Source organism: Neoarius graeffei, chromosome 7, assembly GCF_027579695.1.
Source record: "Neoarius graeffei isolate fNeoGra1 chromosome 7, fNeoGra1.pri, whole genome shotgun sequence".
Lineage (NCBI taxonomy): Eukaryota > Metazoa > Chordata > Actinopteri > Siluriformes > Ariidae > Neoarius > Neoarius graeffei.
This window is the reverse complement of record NC_083575.1, coordinates 76506138-76525351: the sequence shown is the minus strand read 5'-3', so window position 1 is coordinate 76525351 and position 19214 is coordinate 76506138. Positions and strand designations below refer to the sequence as shown.

General features: G+C 47.4%; 1 protein-coding gene across 1 annotated transcript in view; it reads left to right on the top strand.

The window, feature by feature from the left end:
• The window catches only part of LOC132889684 (serine protease HTRA3-like), a 37317-nt gene extending 18196 nt beyond the window's left edge, over positions 1-19121 (top strand). Inside the window, exons 8-10 of the mRNA XM_060926426.1 lie at positions 16753-16810; positions 18188-18283; positions 18392-19121. Coding sequence (XP_060782409.1) covers positions 16753-16810; positions 18188-18283; positions 18392-18560 — 323 coding nt within the window. The 3' untranslated portion in view covers positions 18561-19121. The remainder of the gene's footprint in view (positions 1-16752; positions 16811-18187; positions 18284-18391) is intronic.
• Positions 19122-19214: the final 93 nt, after the last annotated feature.

Sequence of the window (19214 nt, the reverse complement as noted above, 5' to 3'; positions counted from 1 at the left end):
GTACAAAGACCTGCGGATTAGGTTAACTGGCAACTCTAAATTGCCCATGTGAGTGTGAATGGTTGCTTGTCTGGCAAACCCGCGACAGGCCTAGCAAGTCTGCGGTGGATACTCAGTGTAGACGCAGACAGCTTTGCAGGAGACTGGCAACTGACAGACCAATTGATCTACAGGCGTCAGGGTGAGTAAGTGAGTTCAGACGATATCACACCAATCGATCATTAGCACCATATTATTTGAAAAAGTGGAACATCACTTAAAGAAAAAAAAAATTTCAATTTCCAGATGTCTTATGTACTTTGTTCATTGAAGAATCAAATTTACACAGTTTTTCACTTACCCCAAATAAAGACGAACGTGTTCAGTATCTGACATTTGCTTCTGTAGTTTTGCACTGGAGATACAAAATTATTATTCTGTAGCTAATGATGAATAGATGTTTGCTGCATCCAAAACATTTCTGATCATCACTACATCTTTACATACTTATGTAGGTTGAATTGGGATTAATTAAATTATAAATTATGTAATAATTGATAATTAAATTAATCAATTTATAAATAAAGATCAGTCTCATAAAATCTTAAATTATTAATCTTAATACTCACCGTGAATGGTTACACTCAAGATTAATGGTAGCTCTGTATTAGATGGGAAACCCAGTTGTATACAAAAGCTAAATTCTGAAGGAAAAAGGAGTTCTAAATAGTTGACCTTGTGAATAAACAACAGGAACAAGTAAAATGCAATTCAATTTTATTAGCTTTTATTTGTCTACTACTCACTAATAATAATAAACTCAAAATACATTCAATGTCAGCAAAGGTAATAACAAGACAAAACAATGGAACAATTACACCTGGACTATAAATTTGAGGGAAAGAGAGAGAGAAAGAGAGAAGGAAAAAAAAGAAAAGAAAAGAATCCCTTGTGTGTGCGTGTGTGTGAGGCTAGGGCAAGCCGATGCGTGTGTGTGTGTGTGTGTGTGTGACCTAGCTTGTCGTTAGCTAAAACAAAGGAATGTTAGCTAAAACAAAGGAATGTTAGCTAAATAGAACAAAGGATTAGCTCTGTGGCTAATGTGTGCTTTGTGTAGGTATCTGTGGGCAGATGCTAATGCTAGCCACTCTGGCAATGCTTAAACAAAATGGCGGTCAGTGCCTAGGTGTCGTATCACAGGTAACTCAATGAGGAAGGTATCAAAATGGCGTCGGAAAAATGGCGCCTGCAGGCCTAGTCGAGAACACAAGCCTACCAGCTAGCAATAAGTTGCTAAGGAGAATCTGACCACGCTACAGCTGGATCCAAACACTGCACTTAACAACAATTTCCAACAGACTATCTAGGCAAAGAACTCAACGCGAGAGAGAGAGAGAGAGAAAGAGTGTGAGAGAGTGTGTATATGTGTTGGATGGAGAGAACTAGGCCTTGTAGCGGTCTAGCCTCGGAGCTTAAAATAACAAACTTGTCGCTGCGCTGCTAATCAGATAGGGAAGCTAGCAATGGAGTTAAGGAAAGATATCATGCAAGATACCCTGTCTAACAAGTTCAAAGAAAAAAAACAGAACCAAAACAAACAATAAAAACAAACAAACAAACAATAAAAACAAACAAACACCTTCCGTGTCTGAGCGGGTATGCTAAATAGCTCAAAGCTTAAACATGACCCTAACAACCATCTGAATAAGCTACAAATTAAAAATTTGCCCAAGTGCCTACTCAATGCGATGGAAGTTCTTTCTCCGATGTCCGCGCTGAGGGTCGCAGTCCGAGGAGAGGAGGTTAGCGGCGCGTTGCGTCCAACCGCGGCTAACGAAGCAGGGAGATGAAGGCCTAGCTGGCCCACGGTGCTTCAGGAGAAACCTCCGGTGATGCGTCGACGAGAAAAAGGCTGAGAGGAGCGAAGCTGTCCGCAAATGCCTCTTAGCGTGGAAAACTACTTAACTGTAGTTAAACTTTGCAAAGGTTTAGAATCGAAACCACTATATCGCTGAAACTTAGCGGGTCGTTCAAAAGTTCGGCCGAAACTAATTTGAACAGGCTGTTCTCAGACAATAGCGGTTAGTCTCAACACTGTAGGCGAGCGTGCCTACAGTCCGTCCGACCACTCCAGTAGTCAGAACATGAGAGAGCGAATCGAGGCGCTCTCGATACAGTTAAAGCAGTTCCACTTCACGTCACATCCGGGTGGAGCGCGCAAGGAAATTGTGGGATCGTTATAGGGGGCGCTGGCGAGTTACCAACATTCCCCCCTTGGCCATAGGCGCTGAAAGGAGTGATACCCTATGGGCACATGGTGTTTAGTCTGCGGCCCACGGTCCCTAGTAATCCACAATGAGGTAGTTCCACAATGAGGTAGTTCCAAGGGTCCTTTCTGTGAAAAGTCTTTCAGACACAGTTCAACAGTTCAATTCATTTCATACAGTCCATAAGATGCATAGGCACTTGGGCATGAAAGCATAGGCACTTGGACATGAAAACAATTACACTATGGCTACTTAACTACCTTCTACATACAATATTTCACACAGCAAACAAAAATAATCAAAACTCCATAAAGGAAAATGGAAAAGAGGGGTTAGTTAGCGTGTTAGCAAGCCTACTCTTCAAGAAAGTTAGTGGAGGCCTTAGGCCTGATGGAGAATCGGACAATGCCACGATCTAATTTCTCAGGTGCGTAGATCGTTTTGTCCAGTTTGCGGTGTAGTGTCAGTATGTACCTGTGTAGAGTGATGGCTATGAAGACTGTGATAACCCAACCGCTAGCTAGAAATCCCAGCGCAATTCGGCTTATTAAAGATCCTTGATCGGACGAAGGGTTTGCGCGGTTATTCAAGAAAGTGGTAGCGATGCCAGTGGGCTTAAGATCGAATTGCACGGTTTTGGTCCCTTCCAGCAGTAGTTGTGCTTGGAGGGTGGAGTTTATCTCAAGTTCGTGACCTGGGAAGGCATCGGGCATTTCTATCTCGGTCTCATACTGGTCAGCGCTAAGGTGATGGAGGGTGATGTCACCCACGTGAACAGTGGCTCCTAGTGGGACACTTAGGAGAGAGGTTTCGTTAGGGATCTTCATTCTAGTGGCAGTGTTATGTTGATCATATGATACCAGAATCTCAGTTTGGGGAGTGTTGATTAGCCACCGATTACCAGCTCTTTCTACTCTAGTTCCTATTCCTTCATCTTTAATAGACAATTTGCCTGCACACTTCTGCTCGGGGACTTTTGTCAATCCACAGAGACGGTCTGTGGTGTCTCGGATAAAGGGATTGCTGGGGCAGACCCAGTGGATATCTTTGGTAGAGGTGCACATGTCTAAATTAGGGACGAGGTAGATAGAGGGGTTGTCATCGTGATAGGCTATGGTGGAAGGTGTCTGCAAACGTACGTGTACGTCGTTGTTCCAGAAACCTACATTAAGGACAGATTTGATTCTGTATATGTTTTGCCGTTCAATAACAGGGAGATTGAGGATGAAGCCTATTTCTAGGTTTTGAGGGTTCACAAAAATGGGGATAGCACTGCCAAGACTATAAGCCAGATGAATCTGTGATGAGTAAACGTTAGTCGTGGTAGTAGATCGGAGTATGCTGTCAACCATGCTGAGGGGTATCAAATATGGTGGGATTTTACCTCCACTCAGGGTGCTGAGAGAGCTACTTACTTCTCTCATCAGGTCCTGCATTAGGTCTCGGATTACTCGGACGTACTTGACTTCGCTTCTCATGATTGTCGCTAGCCTGTCTACGGCATGTACTGTGTTCTTGATTAATGTAGAATGCATGTTAACGGTTAGTATGGTTCCCTGCAGGGTTTTGCCTAGGCCCTGCAGCTCCTCCTGTTGAGTTAGTAGTCTACCCTGGATTTCTGGCATTTCTTCCTTAAGAATGTTCATTTCTCGTTTGACCGCGGTTAGGCTAACGGTGTTAACGGCAGAGAGGCCCATTGAGAACAGAGAGCCAATGGCGGATGCAGCAGTAAGTAGTCCTCCGAGGAACCGTTTAGGGCGTGTTTTGCCGCTGAGTTCCTCCTCAGTGACTATGAACTTCTGTAACTGTTCGAGCATGTGAACTGTGGTACGCTTGGCGTGTTCGATGTTGGACCCAATCTCGGAGTCAGGCCCGGTTTCGAGGTTTGTTTGTGTGGGCGATCTAAAATGCTTACGGTACACGTCCCAAGGATCGAGGCGGGTGTACACGCGCTGGGTATGGACGCGGCAATTGGTGAGGAGCAGTCCTGGGGCATCTTGGAGAACAATGCCACTCGGCGGACCTGGTTCCACTATGTTACCGGCCAATGTGGTCTGCAGGACTAGGAAGATGCCGAGGATCCAGAGAGGGGCCATTCTGCAACATACAGGAGTTTGTTATTCCGATTTGAGTGATAACGAGGGTGGTTACTTATAGATGCACGCTTATGGATTGAGAGGCATGCAACTAAGTTGGGCAGGCTATAACTTATTGTTTGTCCACCCCCCTATGGAGTGTGGACTGCTCAAAAAGCTTTATTTGGTTGCTATGGACCCATCTATACGAAGGCGCCTGGCTGGGCTTCGAAGTTTTGATGCGGTAGGCGACGGGGGACAGTTTACCGACGATTTCGAAAGGGCCGGACCAACGGGGTAAGAATTTCCTGGCTACTCCTACCAGTTTGGTGAAATTGAAGTATAGGACTCTGTCGCCTACTTCGTACTCACGGTGTGTCGCCTTTCTGTCGTAGTAAGCTTTCTGTCCTTTTGCACTCTTTTCGAGGTGTTCCTGGGCCCACGCAAATGTGGCCTGCAAGTGGCGTTGCAAGTCGGTGACGTACTGGTGTGCGGTGTACGCAGTGGCAACGCTTAGGTCCTCTGGTCGGTAGAGGAGGTGTAAGGGAAGAACCATTTCACGGCCAGTCATCATTTCGAACGGGGTGACTCCGGTGGTGCGGTGAGGAGTGGACCGAATGGCCATCAGCACCAGAGGGAGTTTGATGTCCCAATCTTTGCCATGGTGACTCACATACTTGCGAAGCATGCTCACGATGGTTTGGTTGGCGCGTTCGACCTGACCGGAAGACTGAGGATGATACGCGATGTGGAATTTTGCCTCGACTCCGAGCATCTCCCACAACACTCTCATGACCTCTGCGGTGAAATGAGTACCTCGGTCGGAATCAATGGATAGGGGCAAGCCCCAACGGCTGAACACATGGTTCATAAGAAGGAGAGCGGTGGTCTCTGCGGTTTCGTTTGGGGCGGGCAAGCATTCCACCCACTTCGTGAACGCGCAAGTGACGGTCAGGAGGTACTTATTACCTCGAGCCGATTTCGGCACTGGTCCAACCCAGTCTATCTGGAGATTAGACCAGGGGAATGAGATGCCTTTGCTTTGCAGTGGGGCGCGGTTCAACGGTTGGGCTGGTCGGAATTGGCAGCAAATCAAGCACCCTTTGACATACTCAGTAACGTCCTGAATCATGAAGGGCCAATAGACAATCTGTTGGAGTGTCTGGTAGGTCGCCTGAGCGTTCCTATGGCCCCCGCACGGGCTGTCGTGAGCGTACTGAAACATGACCCCCCTATGATCTGTGGGCACGACCCACCGGGGAGGTCCCTGGTTGCGTGGTGTGTACACCAGGAGTCCTTTCTCGAGTTTTAAGCCGTTTTTGAGATTGTGAAGGTGATTTAAGTCTCGGGACTGTTGCAACTCTTGTGGGGAAATTGGGGACGCCACGGGGTCCGCAAGGAACTTACGGATTTGGTGGATCACGGGATCCCTTTCCTGCATAGACACCAGGTCGGCATCCTGGGGCAGTCGGCCGAGTTGCACTGTTCCTGCTTGGGGTACTGCGTCAGTTTGACCTGCTCTAGCCTGTCGGCGAGTAATCGCGGTTACGTCATGGCGTGGCGTCTCGGGAAGCCATGGCGGCTGGAATTCCCAAAGGGGGCCGTCTACGGCTCCCGCTTTGGCGAGGCCATCTGCCTCATCGTTACCGACTTTGTCAGGTCCTGGGACTTGAGAATGTCCCTTCACCTTCTTCCAATAGACGCACATTCCCTGTTCGGTTACGAGTCGATCGCATGCTAGGAAGAGTTCGGAGTGTTTCACTTCCTTGCCCCTTGCATTTTTCATGTCCTGCACCTTCCACGAGGGAAAGTGTGAGACGAAGCTATGCCTGGCATAATTTGAATCAGAGCAGAGGACTAACCGCTTGATGTTCTCACGGGCAGCTTGTTGCAGGACGATGAGCACGGCTGCTACCTCCGCATATTGGCTAGTCTTAGCCCCGAGTCGATGTTGGTATTTCCCTTGTATAGGGCCGTTCGCCCATACGATACCGACACCGGCTTGGACTTTGCGTTCATGATGGAATGAGCATCCATCTATGTAAGCGGTGGGGAGGTCTTTGCAGACGTTCTCGTCATAGTAGTGGTGGTCGGAGGGGAGAGCAGGTACGGTTGTTAGTTCGGTTTGATCCGGACTATTCTCGCAGTCGCAATGCTGGCATTCCGCCAGGCCTCGGCCAAGCGCCATCTTGTGGTTCTGGGCGTACTTCACCTCGACGTCGTAGCCCTGTAGTGCCATCATCCAAGCTGCGATGCGACTGTTCGAAACTCTTCCCTCTCTCAGCCTCTGGCTGTTCAAGAACGAGACCGGTTGATGATTGGTCTCTATCATCGCCTTCTGGCCACCAATGTAACTGCGAAAGTGTTCAACGGCCCAGACCGTGGCCAGCAGGGCTTTTTCGCAGTCTGAAAATTTCAACTCCACAGCACTGAGGGGCCGACTGGCGTATGCTACGACACGGCGATCTTTGTCATGCTGCTGTGACAGTGCAGCGCTCAGGCAGTGGGTGGAGAAACTAGCCTCCAAGAAGAACGGTTTGTCTTTGTCGGGATACGCGAGGCAGGGAGCAGAGCAGAGCTTCTGCTTCATGCTCTTGAACGCGAGTTCTTGAGGCTCACTCCACTGGAAGGGTTTATCCTTCCGGAGGAGCTCGGTGAGCGGTCGTGCTATCTCCGCGTAGTCCTCGATGAACTGTCGGGAGTAGTTGCAGACCCCTAAGAAGCTCCTGAGTTCGGGTACGTTGGATGGGGCTTTGATATCTTGGATAGCCCGCACCCTCCCTGACTGGGGTTCAATGCCATCTGGCCCGACGCACAGTCCAACGTATTCAACTTTGGTGCGACACCACTGCCCTTTGGTGACAGAGAGCTTCGCTCCTGCTCTGGACAGCTGGGACAGAACATGGCGTATCTCTTCGAGGTGTGCATCAAAAGTCTGTGACCTAATGAGGATGTCATCGACATAGATCAAGTTGCCACGAGCTGCGGCATCGCTCATTGCCTTATGCAAGAAGATGTTGAATTCAGCGGGGGAGTTCGCGTAGCCGAACGGACATCGGTTGAAAGTTAGCTGGCGGTTCCCAAAGGAAAAGGCCAGCTTGTGCTGGTCAGCTGGATCCACGCGCATGGTCCAGAATCCACTCGCCACGTCGGCGGTGGAGAAGAACTTTGCACCCTTCACCTTGGCAAGTTCTTGATCCAGATGGATCATGGGCCATCTTGACAAGGGCACTTGCTTGTTCAGCTGCCTATAGTCAATGGTGAGACGCCACTTGCCGTTCGGTTTCAGCACTGGCCATAAGGGGGAGTTGTAAGTCGAGTTACACTCACGAATGATCTGCTTTTCCAGCAGTGTGTCCAGTGTTTCTTGTATTGAGTCGTATGCGGCTAACGGGATTTTGTATTGCCGCACGAACGTCGGTGGAGCGTTCGGATCTGTTGGGATTCGGACGGTGTGGATGTCCGTGACTCCGCAGTCATTAGAATCTCGCGCCCAGATCGCCTTGAAGTCGTAGAACAGTTCACGGAGCTGTCGTCTCTGGGTGTCCGTGGTCAGGCTGTCAGCTTTCACCAGCTGTTGTTGAACTTCTCGTTCGAAGCCTGGGTACGGTTCACCTAGAGCTGAATCGACGACCTCAGTTGCAGGGGTGTCGTTGCTCGATTGCGTGGCAAGAGCGTACACCAGCATGTGTTTCGGGGTGTCAGTTTTGGTCATGACTATGCGCTCGTCGCAAAGCATGATGTGAGGTTCGATGCGGATCATGTGGAAAGGAAGAGTGATCCAGGGAGGTTCCACTGGATCGGAATGAGTGTCCGGCGTTGGCAGCTCACCAATGACTGGAATGGTGAGTTCAAAGTCATGGAATGCCTGGTCTATCAGAAGGCCTAAAGGCCGACGGGCGGGGATCGTGATGGCGTCCCGCGTGGAGTTTTGAACCAGGAGGTAAGCGGAACGATGACTCACTTCAAGCAGCGGAGTCCCACACACGGCTAAATCGAGCTCCATGAAGAATCTGAGAGGCTGGAAGAACGCCTGGGGGCTACGAAACTGTTGGTCTTTCATGATGACCAGCTTAAGAGGGGAACCAGCAGTCCTAGCGGGAATGACAATGTCAAATTCGCTAGTGACATGGCAGGCTTGGGGAATCGTTTGTCCTGACCGCATTTGTTCCGGGTCAGCTTGGAACGGGTGCTTAGCAGCGTCGGCTTGGGTCCAGATGACCCGGTTGACTAGGTCCAGTTGGGCTCCCAGTCTGACCAAGATGTCTGCCCCAATGACCAGTGGGTCAGGAAGTCCGGGGACGACACTCAAGAAATGAAGGAATTCTCTCTGACCGATGGCGAGCGACACGGCGCAGACGCCTGTGGCTTTGATGGGGCTCTGGGGTTGTTCGGCTGACAGTAGCCGGTGGCTCTTCTGCACAAAGACAGGGGAAGGAGTGCTCTGACGCACTATGTCGAACCACGTTTGGCTGATGGCTGACTTCTCTGACCAAAGCGCTAACCTGACGCCAGGTGCCGTGACGCCGTTGACAATAATGTTGCCAGATATCCAGGGGTAGTACCTGGTTGGGGCAGATTCGCCAAGAAAGCAAAGGAAAGACGGGTGGCCATCAAGCGCGTTGCGGTTGAGAGGAGTGTCGGTTGAGTTTTGTGCGTCTTGACTCGGCTCAGGGTGGAGCGGAGTGGTCTCGAGGTTCTCGGGGACCTGCCCTGACTCAGCTATCGGTGGAGTAGCCTCCACCCTAACTTCATCGCAACAGGCTCGATCGTGACGACGAGGATCTGGGGTCTGTGGGGACGCGACCTGGGCCCACAGTTGCCCACGACGACAGTCAATGAGGGGCGCTAGCCTATCTAGTAGGTCTTGGCCAATGAGGAACGGTTCTACACCAACAGAGCAGATGTAAGTGGGGTGAGTGATGGACATGCCCTGGAAGGTGAGTTCTAACCATGCAATGGTTGTTACTGGGGCTTGATTCTGGGTGAAGCTAACCAAGTCGACGTCACAACGTTCGGTTCTGATGGGTCTACCTTGCGCGCGCCGCGCATCAGAAACCTCTGCGAAGACTTTGGAACACATCAGGGTGATTTCTGACCCGGTATCTAAGAGAGCTTGGAGGGAAACGTTGCCTTCTACCACAACTGGGGTATAGATACGCTTGGCGTTGCCTTTCCTAACCAAATCTCCAAGAAACTGCGTCAGGGGTGCATCCTGCGGGTCAGGCTTCACTAACGGAGGGGGTGGTTTCAACTCATCGCTGCCTATTGGGCAGGGGTCCTTTCCCCACCCCACGAGGTAGACACGTGGTGGTGGTGGGGATGGGTCCCGGCCTAGTCATGCTGACGGTTCGTCCCTGTCCTTGCTCGGCTTACCCTTCCTGTTCTTATTGCTCAGCAGTTGTTTAACTCGTGCTAATTCGGTCCTCAATTCTGCCATCCCAAGCGGCTCTTGGTTGGCTTGTTTAATCCGTGCTAATTCAGCCCTCAGTTCTGCCATCCCAAGTGGCTCTTGGTTGGCTTGTTTAGCGGTAGCTAGCTTAGGGCTCCGCTCCCTTCGAGAGGAGTTGCGATGGGGCCTTGACTGTCCGCTATTCTGAGATTTAGGGCCGTGACTGCCAGGTTTGCGGTTACCTTGCCCTTTGGCGTTGGGGCCCTGTTCCCCCTTGGCTCCAGCTTGTCGAACTTTCCAGTTACCTTTGGGTTGACTCGACGTCTGGTGGCCGGGGTTTGGGTTCGCCCAAGGGGGCCCGCGGTTTGGGGCTTCACCCCCTTCTAGGCCTAAGGACTGATCTTCCTGCTCATATAGGCTGAGGACTCTGGGATCGTCCTCGTGGCGGTCTGTGGGTCGGACGAACGTCTCCCACGTTAGTTGTGCGGTGCGACGCATTTCTCTCATAGTATGGGGGCGCTGGCGACACGCGAGTGTTACTTGGTTACGGATGCACGGGTGAAGGTTATGGAGGAAGAGGGACTTGAAGTTGCGATCTTCCTCTAGCCCAGGCTCGCTTCTGCCCTGAAAGTACGCTGCACGGAGCCGACGGTAGTACTCGCGAGGGTGTTCGCTTCGTTTCTGTCTGATCAGAATGGCACCCATCGTCGCAGCAGTCTCGTCCTCGTACAACGAGTATTCCTCTTTCAAGTACTTGCGTATCTTCTTGTAGTTGTCGAGGACTGACTGCGGTAAGGTCTCAACGAATGCTCGTACGCCGCTACCTAAAGTTTTCCAGACTAGTCTGGCCTTTTCATGCGACGTAGCCTCTGGCAGGTCCAGGAGGCTACGCTCGATTTCCCGGAAATAATCATTAACGCTTCGGTGTCTATGATTTTCCGGCTCAAAACGCTCTATGTCTTTCGCAAGGACGTCGATTTGGCGGATCCTAGTTTTGCGTTCTGCGACGAGGCGTTTTGATTTTGACCCGTAGGGGTCCTCGCTGTCTTCGCTATTTGAGCTGCTCTCATATCGCCTATGTCTGCGTTTCGGCTTGGAGGCGGCCTCTCCGTCAGAGGAGTCTGAGGGTACGTAGCGCGGCGTTTTCTGCGGGCTAGAGGCTGCAGCGATATTGAAGCGCGAGGGGGTGTAGTGGGGAGTAAAGTAAAAACTCCCAGCGCCACGAGGTGGCGATCGTGCGACTTTCACGCGAGTTGAGCTTGAGTGCGGTGTCTGATCTACCGTTCTAAGCTCAGGTTCTTCCTCCTCCAGAGCGGAACTCTGTTCTTGGGAGGGTTTGGCCGATCCCTCATCTGAGCGACGTGCTTGCGTCACTTCTTCTCTGAGGTATTCTATTTCGCGCTTTAGTTCATCTTGTGTGGCTCTCAGGCCCACGAGGCTACTCTCCGCGCTTTCTGCTCTCCTTTGAGCTTCGGCCAGTTGTCGTTTTAGTGTTCTTTTCTCTTGTTCGAGGGTCATACACACATGTTCCATTTCCTTATAGTAGATCATGAACAATTTGGGTAGCCCTTCTGGGAGAGTCATAGTACGCTCCTTAAGTTCCCTAACGGCTATGTGTATTTCATCAAAGCGAGCCTTTTGGTCCAGATCACAGAAGTAATTTCTCCTGTCCTCCGGGACTTGGCCTAAATCGCCTACAACGTCGAAGAGAGAGAGGAGGGGCCCTTCTGACTCCCTTGATGGGGAACGCGACATTTTGTTCGAAATGTATTAATTAACTTAAAGGAAATTAATACTAGGGGTTGATTAGGTTAGAATTTAATTCAATCCAAGTTGCTAAATAATTGATGTGGTTTCTTAGCTACTTTGTTTTCACTAATGTTTCACTTGTATTAATTAGCTCAATTAATAATTAGTTAACAATAATGATTATTATTATTAATAATATTAATTAAGTACTTGGATTAGATATTACTCTAATGTACTAATCAATTAAACCAGTTTATCAGCTAACTGTGGTTGGCAGCTGAATTTCAGTTCTGTGATTAACACACTGTTAATGATTCACCATTAAAGTCATCTGTGTTATACCTTGGCAGTTGATTTTGGGTATACAGCAGTTTACAAGTTATTGTTGAGAAATTCACAAGGTCATTAAACTATGCCTCACACGGGGCACCACTTTAATGTAGGTTGAATTGGGATTAATTAAATTATAAATTATGTAATAATTGATAATTAAATTAATCAATTTATAAATAAAGATCAGTCTCATAAAATCTTAAATTATTAATCTTAATACTCACCGTGAATGGTTACACTCAAGATTAATGGTAGCTCTGTATTAGATGGGAAACCCAGTTGTATACAAAAGCTAAATTCTGAAGGAAAAAGGAGTTCTAAATAGTTGACCTTGTGAATAAACAACAGGAACAAGTAAAATGCAATTCAATTTTATTAGCTTTTATTTGTCTACTACTCACTAATAATAATAAACTCAAAATACATTCAATGTCAGCAAAGGTAATAACAAGACAAAACAATGGAACAATTACACCTGGACTATAAATTTGAGGGAAAGAGAGAGAGAAAGAGAGAAGGAAAAAAAAGAAAAGAAAAGAATCCCTTGTGTGTGCGTGTGTGTGAGGCTAGGGCAAGCCGATGCGTGTGTGTGTGTGTGTGTGTGTGACCTAGCTTGTCGTTAGCTAAAACAAAGGAATGTTAGCTAAAACAAAGGAATGTTAGCTAAATAGAACAAAGGATTAGCTCTGTGGCTAATGTGTGCTTTGTGTAGGTATCTGTGGGCAGATGCTAATGCTAGCCACTCTGGCAATGCTTAAACAAAATGGCGGTCAGTGCCTAGGTGTCGTATCACAGGTAACTCAATGAGGAAGGTATCAAAATGGCGTCGGAAAAATGGCGCCTGCAGGCCTAGTCGAGAACACAAGCCTACCAGCTAGCAATAAGTTGCTAAGGAGAATCTGACCACGCTACAGCTGGATCCAAACACTGCACTTAACAACAATTTCCAACAGACTATCTAGGCAAAGAACTCAACGCGAGAGAGAGAGAGAGAGAAAGAGTGTGAGAGAGTGTGTATATGTGTTGGATGGAGAGAACTAGGCCTTGTAGCGGTCTAGCCTCGGAGCTTAAAATAACAAACTTGTCGCTGCGCTGCTAATCAGATAGGGAAGCTAGCAATGGAGTTAAGGAAAGATATCATGCAAGATACCCTGTCTAACAAGTTCAAAGAAAAAAAACAGAACCAAAACAAACAATAAAAACAAACAAACAAACAATAAAAACAAACAAACACCTTCCGTGTCTGAGCGGGTATGCTAAATAGCTCAAAGCTTAAACATGACCCTAACAACCATCTGAATAAGCTACAAATTAAAAATTTGCCCAAGTGCCTACTCAATGCGATGGAAGTTCTTTCTCCGATGTCCGCGCTGAGGGTCGCAGTCCGAGGAGAGGAGGTTAGCGGCGCGTTGCGTCCAACCGCGGCTAACGAAGCAGGGAGATGAAGGCCTAGCTGGCCCACGGTGCTTCAGGAGAAACCTCCGGTGATGCGTCGACGAGAAAAAGGCTGAGAGGAGCGAAGCTGTCCGCAAATGCCTCTTAGCGTGGAAAACTACTTAACTGTAGTTAAACTTTGCAAAGGTTTAGAATCGAAACCACTATATCGCTGAAACTTAGCGGGTCGTTCAAAAGTTCGGCCGAAACTAATTTGAACAGGCTGTTCTCAGACAATAGCGGTTAGTCTCAACACTGTAGGCGAGCGTGCCTACAGTCCGTCCGACCACTCCAGTAGTCAGAACATGAGAGAGCGAATCGAGGCGCTCTCGATACAGTTAAAGCAGTTCCACTTCACGTCACATCCGGGTGGAGCGCGCAAGGAAATTGTGGGATCGTTATAGGGGGCGCTGGCGAGTTACCAACACTTATTTCAAATTACATTGTTAAACTTTTTTATGCCATTAAAAAAACAATTTTGGCGGCACGGTGGTGTAGTGGTTAGCACTGTCGCCTCACAGCAAGAAGGTCCGGGTTCGAGCCCCGTGGCCGGCGAGGGCCTTTCTGTGTGGAGTTTGCATGTTCTCCCCGTGTCCGCGTGGGTTTCCTCCGGGTGCTCCGGTTTCCCCCACAGTCCAAAGACATGCAGGTTAGGTTAACTGGTGACTCTAAATTGACTGTAGGTGTGAATGTGAGTGTGAATGGTTGTCTGTGTCTATGTGTCAGCCCTGTGATGACCTGGCGACTTGTCCAGGGTGTACCCCGCCTTTCGCCCGTAGTCAGCTGGGATAGGCTCCAGCTTGCCTGCGACCCTGTAGAAGGATAAAGCGGCTAGAGATAATGAGATTTGATGAGAAAAAAACAATTTTGCAATTTATTAGTGGTAGTCTGTATATGTCAGGTACGAGGTAGGCAGACGCAAGTGCAGAAGCAGTTATAATAATAACAGTGATGTTTATTTACAGTGCACAAATACACACACAGGCAGACAGTCCAAAACGGAAAGCTAGATAAAAAACGTGAAACAAGCAAAGGGTCGGGCGAGGCGCAAACAGGATATCAAAGGCAAAGCAAGAATGGGAACTAGAAACAGGCACAGGAATCAGGAAACAGGAAATCAGAAACATGGGTAGAAAGGTTTGGTAATGCGTACTGACGTATTGTAATACTTCGCAAAGGTGATGCATCAGCACAGTCCATAAATAGGTGCACATAGCTCCTTAATTGAGTTCAGGTGCGCAACGTTAATGGTGCGCGTGCTGGAGTCCCTCAACATGCACGCTGCCTGGGGCATGCCTTTAGGTGCATGTGCCGCAGCACGCAGGACTGACAGGACCCCCCCCCCCCCCCCCCCCCCACACACACACACACACAAAGAGTTCCCTCTGGGAGCGAAAATCCATCATACTTGGCTCCGGTGGGGGTTCGGGCTCAGGCTCAGGATAAGACTTGGACTCCTGACTAGGAGTGGGCTTGAGCTCAGGACTTGACCTGGGCTCTGGGTTGGAATCATGCTCAGACTCAGGACTTGACTTGGGTCCTGGACTTGGTTTGGATCCAGGACTGAAAGTGGACTCAAGCTCTGGGCTGGATTTGAGCTCTGGCTCTAGTGAGAACTCTAGACAGGACTCAGGCATGGGCTCAAGCTTTGTCAGCGCATTGCTATGGTCCTGGCTGGGCGGCAGGACAATGACGTCTTCATCACTGGGCGGCGGCGGGACAACGACACCTTCGTAACTGGGCGGCGGCGGGACAACGACGTCTTCATAACTGGGCGGCGGTGGGATGATGACGCCTTCATAACCAGCGGAGGCAGAGATCGCTCCGACGTCCTCCGACATAGGTTCTGGAACAGCCTCAGGTTCTGGCACTGGCCTTGACTCTGGCATTGGTACTGAAGCTGGCGCAGGCGCTGACTCTGGCATAGGCTTTGATGCTCTGGCTGACCCAGGCACTGGCTCTGGAGTCGGCACTGACACAGGCTCTGACGCTGGCTCTGGCGCTGGAGCTGAGTCCAACACTGCTGCTGGCATAGGTTCTGGAGTAGACACTGGCACAGGCTCTGATGCTGGCTCTGGCACTGGTTCTGGAGCAGACACTGGCGCTGGCTCTGATTCTGGCACTGGTTTTGGAGTAGACACTGGTGCTGGCACTGGAACAGATGCTGGCACTGGAACAGGAACAGATGCTGGCGCTGGAACAGATGCTGGCACTGGAACAAACACTTGTGCTGACACTGCCGCTGGTGCTGGAACAGATGCTGGCTCTGGTTCAGGCATGGGTTCTGATACAGAGTCTGGTTCAGAAATTGATTCAGGTGCTGGTTCTGGCTGAGAAACCAGTTCTGGAGAGAGAGCCTCTAGGAGGGGCTCAGGAACAACAGCCTCCTCTGCTGTCTCTACATCGGCCACTGGAGGGAGCTCTGGAGCGACGTCCTCCTCCGCTGCGTCAGCAACTGGTGGGAGTTCTGGAGTGACAGCCTCCTCCACTGCGTCAGCCACTGGAGTGATCACCCTCCGCAAAAATTTCATGGGATTCCTCCTTTTCCAAAGATTCAAAAATAAACTGGAGCATGGCTAAGAAAGTCTGTGAACTCCGAAGGTATGGGTGCTCAACTTGGATCAGGTACTCCACCCATCGACAGGCTCATCCAGCTGTCCAGGTGAGCATGAGGCTCACCCAGATCGGTTCTGGCTTGGGTTCTTCAAAGGCCTCATAGAATAGATTACATTGCAGGCTGAATCCCCTAGGGTGATAGATTCCATAGTACATCACCGGGAGGCCCATTACAAAACGCTGCTGGAAATATGAGGCGAGGGGATGAGATATAGGAACCTGGTAAATTCATGGTATGGCAAACAGTATTACTTCCACTGCATCCATTGTATGGCGAAGTATTTTGTCAGGTACGAGGTAGGCAGACGCAAGTGCAGAAGCAGTTATAATAATAACAGTGATGTTTATTTGCAGTGCACAAATACACACACAGGCAAACAGTCCAAAATGGCAGGCTAGATCAAAAATGTGAAACAAGCAAAGGGTCGGGTGAAACACAAACAGGATATCAAAGGCAAAGCGAGAATGGGAACAAGAAACAGGCACAGGAATCAGGAAACAGGAAATCAGAAACATGGGTAGAAAGGCTCGGTAATGTGCACTGATGTATCATAATACTTCACAAAGATGGTGCATCAGCACAGTCTTAAATAGATGCACATAGCTCCTTAATTGAGTTCAGGTGCGCATCATTAATGGCGTGCGTGCTGGAGTCCACTCAACACGCACACAGCCCAGGGCATGCCTTCAGGTGCACGTGCCACAGCACGCAGGACTGACAGTATATATACACATAAGTATTTTGAATCCTCAACATTAGGAAACATTTTTTCAAGATCTCTTTCACAGTCAGTCTTAATCAATTTGGATTTACTCTATTGTCTAGGATGCACCTTCCCAGTGTTTTGCTGGGTTTTTTTTTTTTTGTAACATTACTAACTATGATGATTAATTACCTTGATTTCAGATTTTAAAGGCACAAAGAAAAGATTTCTTGGAATCAGAATGATCACCCTCACAAAGGAGTAAGTAAATCTACTAGTCATGGTTGAATTTGCTCTTGAGTTATTGAATCTGATTGGTTAGAAGGTGTAGACCTGTAAACGGATTAAAATTGTTCTTTAATTAACACAAATAATGTAATTGTTGGAAAAATAGGAAAATCAACCTTGGTGTAGTAATGGTAACTCCATGGTAACTTCATGTTGGACCACCTCACTATTCCATCATTGATTATTTTCCTATAACAGCAATCATTGGTGAACAGTTACTATTACAGCTGGGACTTCAGCTCAGCCAGAACTTAGCCAGACACACCAAAAAAAGCAACAGGGCAAAATATTTTGCAAGGGATTAGCAGCAGGCTGCCAGGTTGCTCCGTTGTGTGTAGCTGTCGATGATGATTTTAAAAGTAACTAACTAAATTACATAGGGAAATTAATACTTAAGTCTGAGTGAAAAATACTGTACTGAGTGTGCGTGGAAGAAGAGTCTGGAGACAGAATCTTATTTTCTTGTTAGCCTGTGCTACTTGTTCTCAATAGCACTGGCTTGACCGCTTTATTAGCATTCGCTAACACTACTGATGAACGCTACACAGGCTGGAAGGTGACTTCACTGTTGCGCTGACGGCGCCGACTCACTGTTAAGCTTGTGTTGGCCTTTGAGAAGGCATAGAGTGATACATTTTTGGTCCCTCCCACTATAAATCACAATCTGATTGGTTAATTCATCTGTCACTTCCTACATAAACATACACTGCCATGGCCTTCTGTCCCATCAATGAAGTCCGAACCAGTGAGTGAGCCAGCTCGAAACTCTTCTCAGCCTAAAAATAACAAACAAAAAAACCTCATTGGATTTTAATGTTTTAATTTTAATGTTTTCAGGACAGTACCCCTTTCATTTCTGAAGCAAATTTCATAGAAAATGAGGCTGAATTAGAAGAGAATAATTATAATGAAATTATGAAAGAATGAAAGCAATGAAAGAATGAAATAAATATAACATTTGAAATGCTGATGTTTGGGCCTTCTCTGAAGGCCTAGAAAGCCCTGATGGTTTCCCTCTGACAGCACTACATGGAGTGTTTTATTCATTATATAATGCATACTGGATGTGTACAGCTTAAATGCTTACATTACAAAGGCCAAGTGAAAATTGCAACCTCCATTTCAATTCGCACAAAATGCACGGATATTTTGATAGATACAGGGTTATTTTGTTGGAATTCATATGAATAAACGTAAATAAATGTATAATTACTTCTGTTAGTCACTAACAGAAGTAATTATACCTTAAGGGTATCTGCCAAATGCTGTAATTTTAAATAATAAAGTATTATTTTATATATTGAGAAATTCTCTGTGTACTTATTTTTCTTCTTCTTTTTTTATATTTAGCCTTGTTAAAGAGATGAAACAGCATGATCCACATTTCCCATATATCAGCAATGGGATTCTCATTCATGAGGTCATTCCAGATTCCCCTGCACAAAAGTATGTCCCAAACAAGTTTTAAACAGCAATTAGGATTTCTTTTTAAAATCAGAATTAACCAAACTGTGAGAAGACTCTCATATAGTTGTCCTCGGTTTCTGTATTCAGGGGTGGACTTGAAGCAGGTGATGTCATTGTGAAACTAAATGGCCGTCCGTTGGTGAGCACTGAAGATATACAGTTGGCGCTTCATGGAGACATGCCACTTCTTTTGGAAATTAATCGTGGCAACAATAGTCTACTATTCAACATTGAACCACATGTCCTCATGCAGTAAAAATACAAGCTTGCTGGAAAACTGGTGTGGATTTCGATGACGTTAGGGTTTAATGAAATTTAAAGTGTGACTGTTTTTTGTATAGATGGGAAGATGGAGGCTACATATGAACAACTGAACACTCACTGTAAAGTTTTCAATATTACAAAGTGCAGTTAAGATATGCCATATATCAATGACCAGAGAACATTGGTACAATGGAAATGATGACTAGGATTTTATAAGTGTCTCTGAGCTTAACCGAAAACTCAGACTTTGCATTATTTTATATTCAGATTTTACATACAGTCATACAGTCACTGGAGCCAAATATCCACCTTTAAATCCTAGTCCCCTCACTGTATCCACTACAAACTACCTGAAAATGTTATTTGACATAACTTACAAAATACACTACATATTTTTAACTAACTAGCTGAGATATCTTCTTGGCTACATACACTGTAGCCAAGAACATATCTTGAGCACTGTAGTGCTCATATATGTATTGAGCACTGTAGTGTTCAATATTTATGCGCTGTTTATTACACCATTCCAAGCAGGTCTTTCTATATACTGTACACTAGCATGTGTTTTTTTTTTTTTTACATGTTTTATACTACAAATAAAACTAGAATAAATATTGCTTTGTATTGTATGTATTATTACCTCCAC